Source organism: Typopeltis vanoorti, chromosome 1 (genome assembly GCF_054136105.1).
Source record: "Typopeltis vanoorti isolate ZY-2024b chromosome 1, IOZ_Tvanoo_1.0, whole genome shotgun sequence".
Lineage (NCBI taxonomy): Eukaryota > Metazoa > Arthropoda > Arachnida > Uropygi > Thelyphonidae > Typopeltis > Typopeltis vanoorti.
This window is the reverse complement of record NC_143549.1, coordinates 111,267,923-111,280,566: the sequence shown is the minus strand read 5'-3', so window position 1 is coordinate 111,280,566 and position 12,644 is coordinate 111,267,923. Positions and strand designations below refer to the sequence as shown.

The window sequence follows — 12,644 nt, the reverse complement described above, 5'->3', positions numbered from 1 at the left end:
GGATGAACAGCAAAACAAGCAAGCAATGTTACAAAAAAAGTTATTAGACTAGACAGTTTGCAGTGCACAGATGCATGAAGAATATAAAGTGCAGACCAGAAAAGTGACAAGTATGGTTAAAAAAGAAAAAGAATATTAGAAGATATTGGCCAGTCAGGTCAAAGCTAATCCAAGGGAATTTTTCTGCTATGTGGAAGCAAGAGGGAAAATAATTATGGCAGGTTGATGCTGGTGGATAGCTATGATAACAGAATAACCATAGCAAATGATTTAGCGGAATTATTTAATGAACACTTCATTAGTTTATATATCATGGTGGTGTGAATGATGCTGTGCAATATGTAGAAGGGAGGCAAGAATTAGAGAATTAAAAGTGAAAGAATTGCAAGTGTATCAAGTGTTGCTTGGATTAGATGTTAATAACTGTGGGAATGGATGACATATCACCTCATATTTTTAAAGAATGTACAAAAGAGTTAGTCATTCCCTTGTCCTGGTTTTTTAATGAGAGTGTTGCAGTGTTCAAGAAAGAATGTAGGATTGCAAAAGAACTATGGCTCAACAACAAATGCAAGGAAATTGAACTTCTGGATAAAAAGCACAAAACCAGAGAACTTCATGAAAAAGTTAGGGAGCTAACTAACAAATCTTGCAAAAGGGTAGGCTCTCATTGCATTGAAGATACCAGTGGAAACATCTTAATGGAGAAAGACAAAATAAGGGATAGATGGGATAGAGCATTCAAAGGAACTCTGCAATCATGATAGAATAGATAAGCCAATGCAAGAAGATTTGGAGGGCCTACTATTCTTACCTGGGAAGTAACAATGCCATTAGGAAACTGAAACCAGGAAAAGCTCCAGAAATGGATGGAATTATGGCAGAATATCTAAAGACTTTAGATGATAAGGCTATAAGATCACTGACTGACATATGTAACAAAATATACGAAACTGGACACCTGCCAAAAGATTTAAGCACTCAACGTTCCTACTAATACCTAAAAAATCGAAGACAATCAAATGTGAAGAGTACAGAACAATCAGTCTGATCAGTCAGATAGCAAAAATTATGTTATATCATCCTAGAAAGAAATAAGCATAAAATCAAAATGGAAATTAATGAAACACAATCTGGTTTCCAGGAAAATAAAGGAACTAGAGAAGGACTCTTCAACATTAGAACTATTATAGAAAGATACCTGGAGAAGCAGAAAGAAGTCTACTTATGTTTTATTGACTACACAAAGGCCTTGGACAATATACACCATGAACAACTAATCAAATACATCAGAAATTTAGGAATAGATGGTAAAGATACAGATTACCGATAAATCTATATTGGGAGCAAACTGCCTCAATAAAAATATCAGGAGAAATTGCAGAGGAATTCCCAGTAAAGAAGGTTGTCAGACAAGGCTGTGTTCTTTCTCCTATATTGTTTAACCTCTATACTGAAAATATCATCCAGCAATTAGAAGAATTTAAAGGAGTCAGCATAGGAGGCAGGAATATAATCAACTTAAGATATGCAAATGATACAGTACTGCTAGCTGAAAATAAAAAAGATCTTCAAAACCTACTAGAAGAGACGCTGAAGCTAAGTGAAAAATATGGGCTTAATTTCAACTTCAAAAAAAACCAAAACCATGCTGGTAAAGTACGCCCACAGATTCGAGATCTTCAACACTTCTGCGCATGTCAACAGAAGGAGAATCCATTCATATAATAGGGTAATCAATCTGTATTGTGGGATGAGTGTTTATTATTAAACGACAGAAAATTAACTTCTCTTTTATGATCGTTGTAGTTAACTATGTTGCTTGTATAACAGTTGGAAAATTTTACCTATAAAGCATGTGATTTCACGTGTTGGCGACCAATTCGTACGTCCTTCACTCTTCAGTATGAATCGACTATTCTTGGCAAGTGTCCAAGCAAAGATCTCTAAAGCATGGATATACTATAACAAGAGGAAAAAGGGAAAATACCCAATATAAATATTAAGATCAGAGGAAATACTTTAGATCAAGTAGAGAGTTATATATATTTGGTTCAACTAATTACAGAGAATGGAAAGTTTGATAAGGAAATACTAAGAATAGAAATTGCTAGATCAACCTTCATTAGCATGAAAAACATTCTGACCTCAAGGGAAATTCACACAAAAACAAGAATTAGGCTGTCCAAATGCTATGTATGGTCAACACTGCTATATTGAGCAGAAACCTGGACAATATCAAAATATTGTGAAAATAAACTAAAAGCCTTTGAGATGTGGATCTTCAGAAGAATTCTTAGTCCCATGGACTGCCAAAAAACTAATTTAGAAATATTAGAGATGATTGGAGAAGATAGGAATCTGTTGAAAACCATTAAGAAAAGGAAAACCACCTACCTTGGTCACATACTAAGGCATGAATCCCCACAAAAAACACTTCTAGAAGGAATGATACAAAGAAAAAGAGGAAGACAAAGAACAGATTGGATGGAAAATATTAAGGACTGGACCTTTTTTGTCCTATGAAGAATGCCAAAGAGAAGTGCAAACTATACATGGTGGAAGCTCATGGTAGTCAACCTCCTGGAAGGGGATGACATCTGACAAGACAAGAGGATCGTATATTGGCCGAATGATTTTAATAATTGATACAAAGTAAAAAACACCAACAAGTTTCGGCAACTTAGCTGTCTGGCTTCGTCAGGGTGTATAAAAGAGATACAAAACAACTTAAATTATTTGTGAAGGAATGAACTGAATACAATTGTATTTTTTTACAAATACAGAACACGTACATCAAACGCATGGAGTGTGTATGATATTGTTAGATTTTGAATGAGGACTCTTTCAAGAAAAGAATCATTTATTCAAGAATTAACTAAAACACAATACTAAGTAACAAAATACCTGTACTGTTGGCAAAGTAAGCATATTATATGAGAGATCATGTCACATTTTCTTTAGAAAATTAAAATTAGAAAAAAATTGCATGTCTAAACATAAATATATTGTTTAAAGCTTTAATGTTAAATTGTGTTCTATACAAGAACATGTATCTAAGTGCTAACAAAAGTCCAAAGGTTGCTTGCTGACCTCCGCCGATGATGTAAACCCCCGAGGCAGAGGCGTTTGTGGAAAGCAAACCGAATTCAGGTTCCATGAAAAGAGCGCTCATCGAGGAGCAGAAATGTGACGCCACTTCGTAAGAGCAAATAGGGAGGCACTGTGAATAAGATTCGAAAGCAGAAAGAGGGTACTATGAAGGAGGATTAAAAGCAAGTTCAGGTGTGTTTGAAGCTCTCTCTCTCTCTCTCTCGTTTTTTTTTTTTTGCCTTCTTATTGTTGCCTGTTCCTGTTTTCTCGTGCGGACCAACGATGCCGATGATCGGAAGGAAGCTTGACAACGACGAGCTGCAACCTTTCCCCGTTGCTGACTGACGCGAGTCGGACAAGGCAATAAGCGAGATGACGGCAGTTTTCCAATTCGGGCCATCAGTAAAGGTTTTACCAATGTGAGATAGCAAAGGATTCCCTTTGATGGCAGGCGAGCTAACAACAGCAAACCATGAGATGAGCATGCGTCCAGCAAAGAAAAATGCCCAATTTGTGACTAGCACGTGACTTCCACGTGGAGGCAACTTACCGTAGCAGAAAGATATCCCCAAACAAAGGACGGATGAAAGAATCACGATATCATCATGTAAAGGTGGTAAAGTACTAAAACCTTTTCTTTTACCTATGTAATAATTAGTTTTAGATGAAAGAAGAAACAAGAATTTTGACTAGGAGGAAAGAGAACTTTATAGTGACCATGTGCAACGATTTATTGACTGTATCAGACTGGTAGTCTGAGAACTTACGATTATGCAGTTCCTAATCTAATTAAAGGAGTAAAATGACAGAAAATTTAGTTTAGAAGTTGACTTATGTTTTTTGCTATGTGTGGATTTAATTTACCCATGGCTTGAACATTCCTTATTTGTTCAACCAACTAGTGATTTAGTAATGATAAAAATGTGATTAGCTTTTGACATGTTAACTTAATTGTAATCTCTTTGACCACTTAATAAACATGTTTTTCTATGTAAGCCTGAGTTTTATTTGAGCATGAGACTGATTTTACCACTCATAAAACCATGGATCTATGCATAAGGGGAATATAAAGGAAGCTAAGAGCATTTAGGCCATGACTGTATGCTAAGATTACTTTAAGCTACTTAATTCTTTTAATAAGGTTAGGTAACACTTGACCTCCAGGAAGGTTTCTTTGAGCAAGAATTTTCTGTCCTAAAGCCTCTGACTGGTGCAGCTAAGACAAAAAAATATCATCAGAGCTTGAAAAGGGAAACGGGTCCCAGAGAGATTGTTTAGAGATTTATTCTTACTTGGCACAGGAAAGATAATAGTAACAAATTTATAGAAAACCAACGACGTAACAATATCAACTGTTGTTATGCAGGAACGTTCTGTAATTAGCAACGAAAGATCATTAAGTACGGCAGATCTTATGAGGATCTTCCAAATAGAAATTTCTGAAGTATAAAGCCCAAACTTTTCTGAGACAAAAATAATTGCAATAATTTTTAAATATCATTGCATAAATAATTTATATCCATGATATGTCTTATGAACTATAATTCATTCTCATGCTTGAACACTATTAAAAGATTATTATATATGATAAATAACTACGTACTTTTAGAAGAACATAAACAAATTGTAAATGTATGGGTAATTCTTCTATTGTAAATTTGAATTTTCCTTGACTTGTTTGCCAAAAAATGGAGTCTTCTTGAGATTGAAGAACAGCCTGGTCATTTTCATCTACTAAAACAGGTGCAGCTACTGTGCATTTTGCTACAGCTAAAAACAGAGATAAAAACATTATTTAAAACCTTCAATGATGGTTTTTTTTTTATAGTTTTCCTATCTTACAAACATTAAAATGTACACAATGCATCAACACCGATATGGTGGTGGCTCTTGACAACATTAGTGGTAAAAATGACTATGCAAGTATACTTGAGAAACGGTTGAGAAGAATTGTGGAAGAAAAGCTTGGTGAAGAACAAGCTGGATTCAGGCCAAATAGAGGCTGTCAGGATCAGATCTTCACTTTACGACAAATAGTCGAGAAAGCATGGGAATATAACAAAGATCTGTATTTAAGTTGTGTCGATCTGGAAAAGGCATATGACAAGGTGCCAAGAGAGAAGCTATTCAATACGCTGCAGTTATATGGTGTCAATGGGACATTATATCAAGCAATACTTAGTCTTTATTTGAGTTGTAAGTCAGCAGTTAGAATTGAAGGAAGTACAGGAAGATGGTTTAATGTTAAATCTGGTGTGAGACAAGGATGTACATTATCCCCTCTGTTATTCATTATCTATATGGATCGCATTATGAAGGAAAGTGGTATTAAACATGATATCGAAATTGGAGATGTTAATGTCAGCTCTTTGCTTTATGCAGATGATGTTATACTTCTAAATAAATCCACTACAAGTCAGCAAGATTCCCTGACTAAATTGAATAACTGTTGTAATAGATATGATATGAAGGTCAGCATTAAAAAGACAAAGACAATGAAAATAGGTAGAATCGTTGAAAATGTCAACTGCGTTTTGAACGCAGAACCTGTGGAACAAGTAAAACATTTCAGCTACTTAGGCACGATTTTTACTGAAGATGGTAAATTAAATATAGAAATAGACAACAGAATCAGCAAAGCTGGTATGGTGGGAAGTCAATTGAATAAATTCATATGGAATAAAAGAGAAATTAGTCGCAACACTAAATTAGCTGTATACAAGACAGTGTTCAAACCAGTTTTAACTTATGGATCTGAGAGCTGGGTCAGAAGTAAAACACTTGACCAAAGACTAGAGACTTCAGATATGAGAGTCCTGAGAAAGATTATAGGCGTGAACAGGTGGCATCAATGGCAGTATCATATTTAAAACGAGGATATTAGGAAAGAACTTGACATTGTCAGCATCCAGGAATGCGTTAGCAGAGCTAATCTCAGGTGGTATGGTCACTTAAACAGAATGGGCAAGGAAAGATTAGCAAAACAAGTGTTCTCTGCCAGGTTGGCAGGAAAACGACCGAGAGGAAGACCAAGATATAGGTGGATTGATACGGTACAAAGTGCTTTAGACGATAGAAATATAAGAGCTGATAATATTGGAGTGTTGACAAGTAACAGACTGATTTGGAGGAAAATTGTAGATAGGAAATTAATAATGATGTAATTTTTTTCATGTAGTACTATCATATCCTGTACACCCTTGAGGGTACATGGCAGGAATTTGATGATGATGATGATGACAATGCATCAACATCGATATGGTGGCTCTTGACAACATTAGTGGTAAAAATGTGTTTTAGTTATACTGATAAAGATAAATTTGTGTTTTTATTAATTGCAACTTTAGATTTATATACTATGGTACAGTTTAGTCTGGGTGTGTTTTAATTAAATAATGTAGCTATATTTTAATTCTACATTTTATTGCTAAATTAATTAATTAGTGCATGCATACAATGGAGGCAGTAAACCCTTTGTTTAACACTGACTTGAAAACAATTTATGATGTAGTATGTGCAAGACAGAATTGTGTAGAGATATCAGTTGTTTGTGGGAAAAAGGAAATTATGAAGTAAAAAATTTGTAAAACATGTGTTTTGATTAAACCGATAGCATAGCAGAACAGGATATTATGATTGCATGTAAATCAAAAAAGGAAGAAATGAACAGATATGGCAGGTGGTTATGCAAGAAGGAAAGCATTAAACTCATTAACTATCAGAGAACTCAAAACCATCCCTATCAATCCATTCCAGTCATTCATTTCCCAAGCAAAAAAATCTAGTCACTACACCCCATTCTCATCATAGTCTTACACAACTTCCAGAGGTAACTTCTAGTTCTCTCCCTACTTGTCATGTATCGAAAATTTATATCTTTTTCAATTGAAATTTTCTATTGAAAATCTGCATTGAAAATGCCCACCTCTTTAATAACTTATAAGTTATTATAAGAGGTGGGCACCTTTCAATTAAACTTTGCACACACACCCCCCCCACACACACTTTCAATCTATTCTCATAGGGAGCATATCACATACCTGTCATCAACTTGACAACCATCTCTGGATCCTTTGTAGCACCTCCTGATATCCCAAGGAAATCTGTGGAGAGTAGTTAAGATGTGACCAAATCATAGCCTTATAAAGATATATAATAACTGTCCTATCTTTACTCTAGTTTTTTTTTTTTTTTTTCAAGTAATCCTCTGAACCATTTTGCCAACTTTGCAACATGCCAACTGAACTTCAACTCTGTCCACCATTACTCTCAAATCCCTAGCATCATCAATTTCTAGCAATCCAATACCATTAACGTAATATGCAGTATGTAATCTTTTCACTTCAAAGTGTATAACCTAACATTTTGCCACATTAAACTGATAACAATTATCCTTTGCCCAGAACAATGACAATTTATTTATTAACAACTTTATTAACAATTGTCATCCCAGTTTTGCATCATTAGTAAACAACTGAATTCATCTTAACATATTAATAACTGAACCACTTACATTAATTTAAATGTCATTATTTATAAAATGTTTGGCTAGGTTACACAGCAACTGTCAATACAATTATAGGAAAAAAACAAAAAAAGAGAACAACAATTCATCGAGAGCATGTGATATTATGTGCACTATTGGCTGGAGAATAGCTCCATCTACATTAATAGATATTATTATTATTATTATTCAGGCCTCCATGGAGTCAAGAGACTCATCATGGGAGGTCCTTCCTAGGAAATACAAAGTCTATCAAACTACTACTTGAACCCAATGACTGTTCTTGCTCTCACCACTCTATCAGGCAATGCATTCTACGGTTCAACCACCCTACATGCAAAGAAACCACCTCACCCTCTTGCTCACAGCTTCCTTTTGTAACTTCCAGGGATGGCCACTTATCATCGCTCCTTCCTGCTGTTTCACCAAGTGAAAGAACTCCCCAGTGTCAAACCCAGAAGCCTGGTTTTCTTTCACAACATAAGAACCTCCAAGTCCTATCTTAGTGTATACAGACTACTCATTTGTTTTGATTAGTTTCCCTAATTATAATTGTAAAATTATAAATAAACAATGATGATGATGATTCCAGATACTCCTGGGATTAGTATAAAGCATAAAAATGTCACTGCTTCTACCTTTGCCCAGAACAATGGCAATTATTATTATCCCCTCCAGACCCCACTGGACTCTGTGTTACGTGATGTTATCCCCCTTCCTACAAGAGGCCACCCTCTGCTATCATCTGCCCTGGGAATTCTAGTTTCCCTGCATTGACACACTGACTCGTTCAGAAAATAGCAATCTCTCCAGATGCTTACATCCTTCCTCATTCAAATGAAAGCAGTCTCTTGCACAATTCCTTTCTGTCCTCAAATGCCTTCCAAGCATCCACATATTCCAATCCTCTCTTCTGACACATTCTGGCTATTATGCTATTCATTATTACTGCTCTTCTGCTCAGCTCGTCACTATCATACCTGGGCAACATACACACAATCTTTCCTCTCTGTATTTTCTTTTGTACAACCTCAAGCAAGAATCTCAGATCTCTCACCACTCGATTTACATTGCTCTCAAGTCATTTGTTCCCACCATCGCAATCATCTCATCCCCTTTCACCCCCACTTAATTGCCATAGCCACACTTTCTATCGTTCCTCCAGGCAAACACTCCTCTTTCATCCTATCTTGAACACCACGGATCACCGAGTCTCCTTACATCACAGCTCTTACCACTCTGTTCCTTGATTACTCATCTGCATCCCTCACTTTCTCTCCTCTAACTCTTTCACTCTGTGTTCCCCTACTTACCTGCTGTCCTGGCATCACTCTGTCCCTGGTTCCAGCTTTCCTTCGCATTCTTCTCATTCCCTCTCTCTGACTGTTTCTATTCTCTCCTCTTCTATCATTCCCACTCTTCTACTGTTTCTATTCTCTTATAATAAAATGATTTAGTGAATAAATTATTTTTAAATATAAACAATAAATTAATTACAAATTAAGGAACATGTGAATGGTGAGCATTAGTCAGTATAACTTTCCAAAACAACTGAGAAAGTTTTAGGCAATAATTTTTATTCAGGTTTGGGTTGTGAATGTGTGCTTCACAGCTTTCTTTGTACACTCTTTCCAGAAGGAGGGGGGGGGGGGGGGCTCTTGATTTTGTTCCATTGAATCCCATGTTTTATAGATACAATGCCTGGCTTGCTAAACCGAATTTTTTGGGTTCTTTAAGTGAAATATAATCTGATGTTCTTCAAGATGAATTTGTGCAGAACGATCAGTCTATCCATAATAACAAAAGCCACAAGAACAGGGGATTATGTAAACTCCAGGATAAGAAAGAGGATATTTATCTTTAGGAAAGAGAGAGAGATAAGGAAAGTATTAAATTGGCAAACTGGATGGAAAGAGACTTGTAAGTCAATCTGTTGAAGTAGTCTTGCTATCTCGATAGTACATCGATAGTTTTTATTATAACCATTAGAGATAAAGGTAATTCTGATAATAAACAGTTTTTTTGTTTAGAAGAAAATCTGTAGAATATATATTTTATGAGCTTTGTCAACTAAAGATTTGATTATACCATATTTCTGACAAGGGTGATGAGGTTGCAAGTTAGAATCGATGTATTCACTAATATGAGTCAGTTTTCTATATACTAAGAACTGTATATTTGTACTGTACCATTTGGTTGATGTAGAACATCCAGAAAAGGATGATAATTGTTATCTTCTACTTCCAGGAAAGTAGAAAATAAATTTGATTCTTGGGTTTATTGAATTATTTTTTTTCAAGAAATTCATGAAGATTGGACAAGGAGGAGTTTTATCCAGCAAAAACATCAACATATCTGTACCAAATCTATGGTTTAGGTGAGAAAATGTCGTTTGAAATGTTCCATAAAGTAATTAGCTAGAGTTGGGGAAAAGGGAAGATACCATAGCTGTGATGTTCCCTCTACCTGTTTGTTCTGGCAGCTAAAGTATCCTGAATTATCAACAAAAGTAAATAATTTTACAATATCAGGAGGAAAGTCATTATGAAGTAATTCAATCATATCTCTCAGATGGATATTTGTAAAGAGCGAGACCACATCAAAACTTACTAGAAGATTTGTGGTTTGTAAGGATAATCTTGAAATTTTATTCTTAAAATCTATTAAAATTTTTTACAAAGGAAGTAGAATTTCCTGTAAAGGGCAGATTAGATAGGTATTCTGAGAGTTTATAAGTTGGACACTTGGACACCTGATGTAGTTTCTTCTTCTTCTTCTCTCATCTATGCAGAAGATGATGAGGCCAAATGAACTCTTTCCACTTCTGTCTGTCCCTGGAGAGTGCGAACAGTTCTGTCCAGTTTGGTGTTGTGATTTGGTTTTCAGGTCCTCTTTTATTTTGTCCATAAATCTAATTCTGGGCCACCCTTTGGATCTTTTACCTTCCATCGTTGTATACAGGGCTCTGTTCCCATTCTGGTCACATGGCCAAACTATCACAGTTCTCTTTTTTGGATTCTGTCTATTATTGTTATTTCTTGTTTTAGTTGTTTCTTTATGTCTTTGTTTCTTAATCTATCCAGCAGAGATACTCCAAGTACTCTTCTTAGCCAACCCATTTCAGTAGTTAAATTTTTTTCTCTTCAGCTTTTTTGAGATTCCAGCATTCACTTCCATAGAACAGTATTGGGAGGACCATTGTCTCATAGATTCTTACTTTTGTTACTTATTTGATGTCTCTTGACTTCCATATTTTATTTAGTTGTCCAAAATGTTGGGATGCTTGGCTAATTCATCTGTTTATATCTTTTGTAATTTCACCATTGTACTCAATTACTCCTCGGAGGTAGGCGAAATTTTCTACGTGCTCTAGATTCTTACCATCAATTTCAATTTTCAGATTGCTGTTTCTTTTTCCTATCTGCATAATTTTTGTTTTGTCTATATTTAGGTTTAATCCAAATTTAATACATTCTTCCTTTATTGTATCAGAAATTTGTTGAAGATCTTCCGTGCTTGCAAGTAATGCACTGTCACCTACACATTTTAAGTTTGTTATATTTTTCCCATATATTTTGATTCCAGAGTCTTCTTTATTTAAGGCCTTACTGGTTGCTTCTTCAAGAGTAAGCTTGAACAGATCCAGTGACAGATTGCATCTCTGTTTTACTCCACTCTCTGTGTGGAACCAGTTGGTTAAAGGGTCCTCCACTCATACTGGACTTTCAGATTTCTCATATAGATTCTTTATTATTCTTATAGTTTTGTTGGGAATTCCAAATTCTTTCATAATTTCCCATAGTTCTATTCTACAAATTGAATTAAATGCCTGATGAAAGTCTATGAAATTTATGTAGCAACTTTGGTTGTACTCTACTGTCTTTTCTATTAGCTGTCTTAAGGTGAAGAGTTGATCAATTGTGCTTCGTCCTGGTCTGAAACCTCCTTGTTTTTCTCCTAAGGCTAGTTTGTATATAACTTAATCTTTTTTTTTTTTTTGGAGTGCTTTCATAAAAACCTTACTTGGAATACTGAGGAGGCTAATGCCTCTGTAATTATTGCATTCTGTTTTATCTCCTTTTTTGTATGTATGAGTTATAATTGATTTGGTCCAATCAGTAGGTACTGCTTCATTTTTGTAGATCCTTTCAAATAATGTTTATAAGTTCCAGAAGTTGTTCCTTTCCTGCTTTTAAGAATTCTGCACGTATCTGATCAATACCAGATGCTCCCTTAGTTTTATGTTTATTTATGCTGTGTGCTATTCTTTCTTTGGTAAAGATATTTACTTCCATTTCAGTGGCTAGAATAATAATTTCCCGAGAGCTGTTTTTATTATACATCTCTAAAGGATTCTCCCCATCTGGCCATTCTTTTTGTTTTACTTTCAATTAGTTGTCCCTCTTAGTTTTTGATCATTATCATTTTTATTGTCTGTGTCTTACTAATTTGATCTAGTTGTTTATATAATCCATGGAGATTATTGTCTTTTGATAGCTTCTCTGCCATTTTGCATTTTTCTTCTAACCAGTTATTCTTGTCTCTATTAACTAGTTTTCTAATTTCTCTGGTTAATCTACTATATTCATTTCTGTTATAGTTCTGTTCTAATTTCATGCTTTTCCTTTAGTCATTTAACCTTTTTACTTCATTTGAGATCCAATCCTTTTTACTTTCTCTTTCTGTGTAACTTATTGTATTTTCTGCTGATTTTAATATTATTTCCTTTAATTTGCACCTATGTTCTTCAATGCTTATATTCTGTTTTGGTAGTTACTTAAGGTTTTTACCTAGTTCTAGTTGATATTTTCTTAGAATATTTTTGTCTTGTAGTTTATTTACATTCAGTCTCCTTTTGACTCTAAAACTCCTTTCAATTTTAAATTTATTCATAGGTTTGCTAGTACTAGCTAATGGTCTCTGATCCACAGTCTGCAGCAAAGGATCTGCAATTTATGATACTTGATTTCCATCTTTGATTTACAATAATATAGTCGATCATATTCTTGGTTTGTCAGTCTAGTGATATCCATGTCCATTTTCTTTG

At 34.9% G+C, this 12,644-nt stretch overlaps 1 protein-coding gene across 1 annotated transcript in view; it reads right to left on the bottom strand.

Annotated features, from left to right (window-relative positions):
* unc79 (UNC-79 domain-containing protein) overlaps positions 1–12,644 on the bottom strand; it is a 1,277,183-nt gene that overhangs the window by 767,933 nt on the left and 496,606 nt on the right. Inside the window, exon 24 of the mRNA XM_090395893.1 lies at positions 4,697–4,863. Coding sequence (XP_090252019.1) covers positions 4,697–4,863 — 167 coding nt within the window. The remainder of the gene's footprint in view (positions 1–4,696; positions 4,864–12,644) is intronic.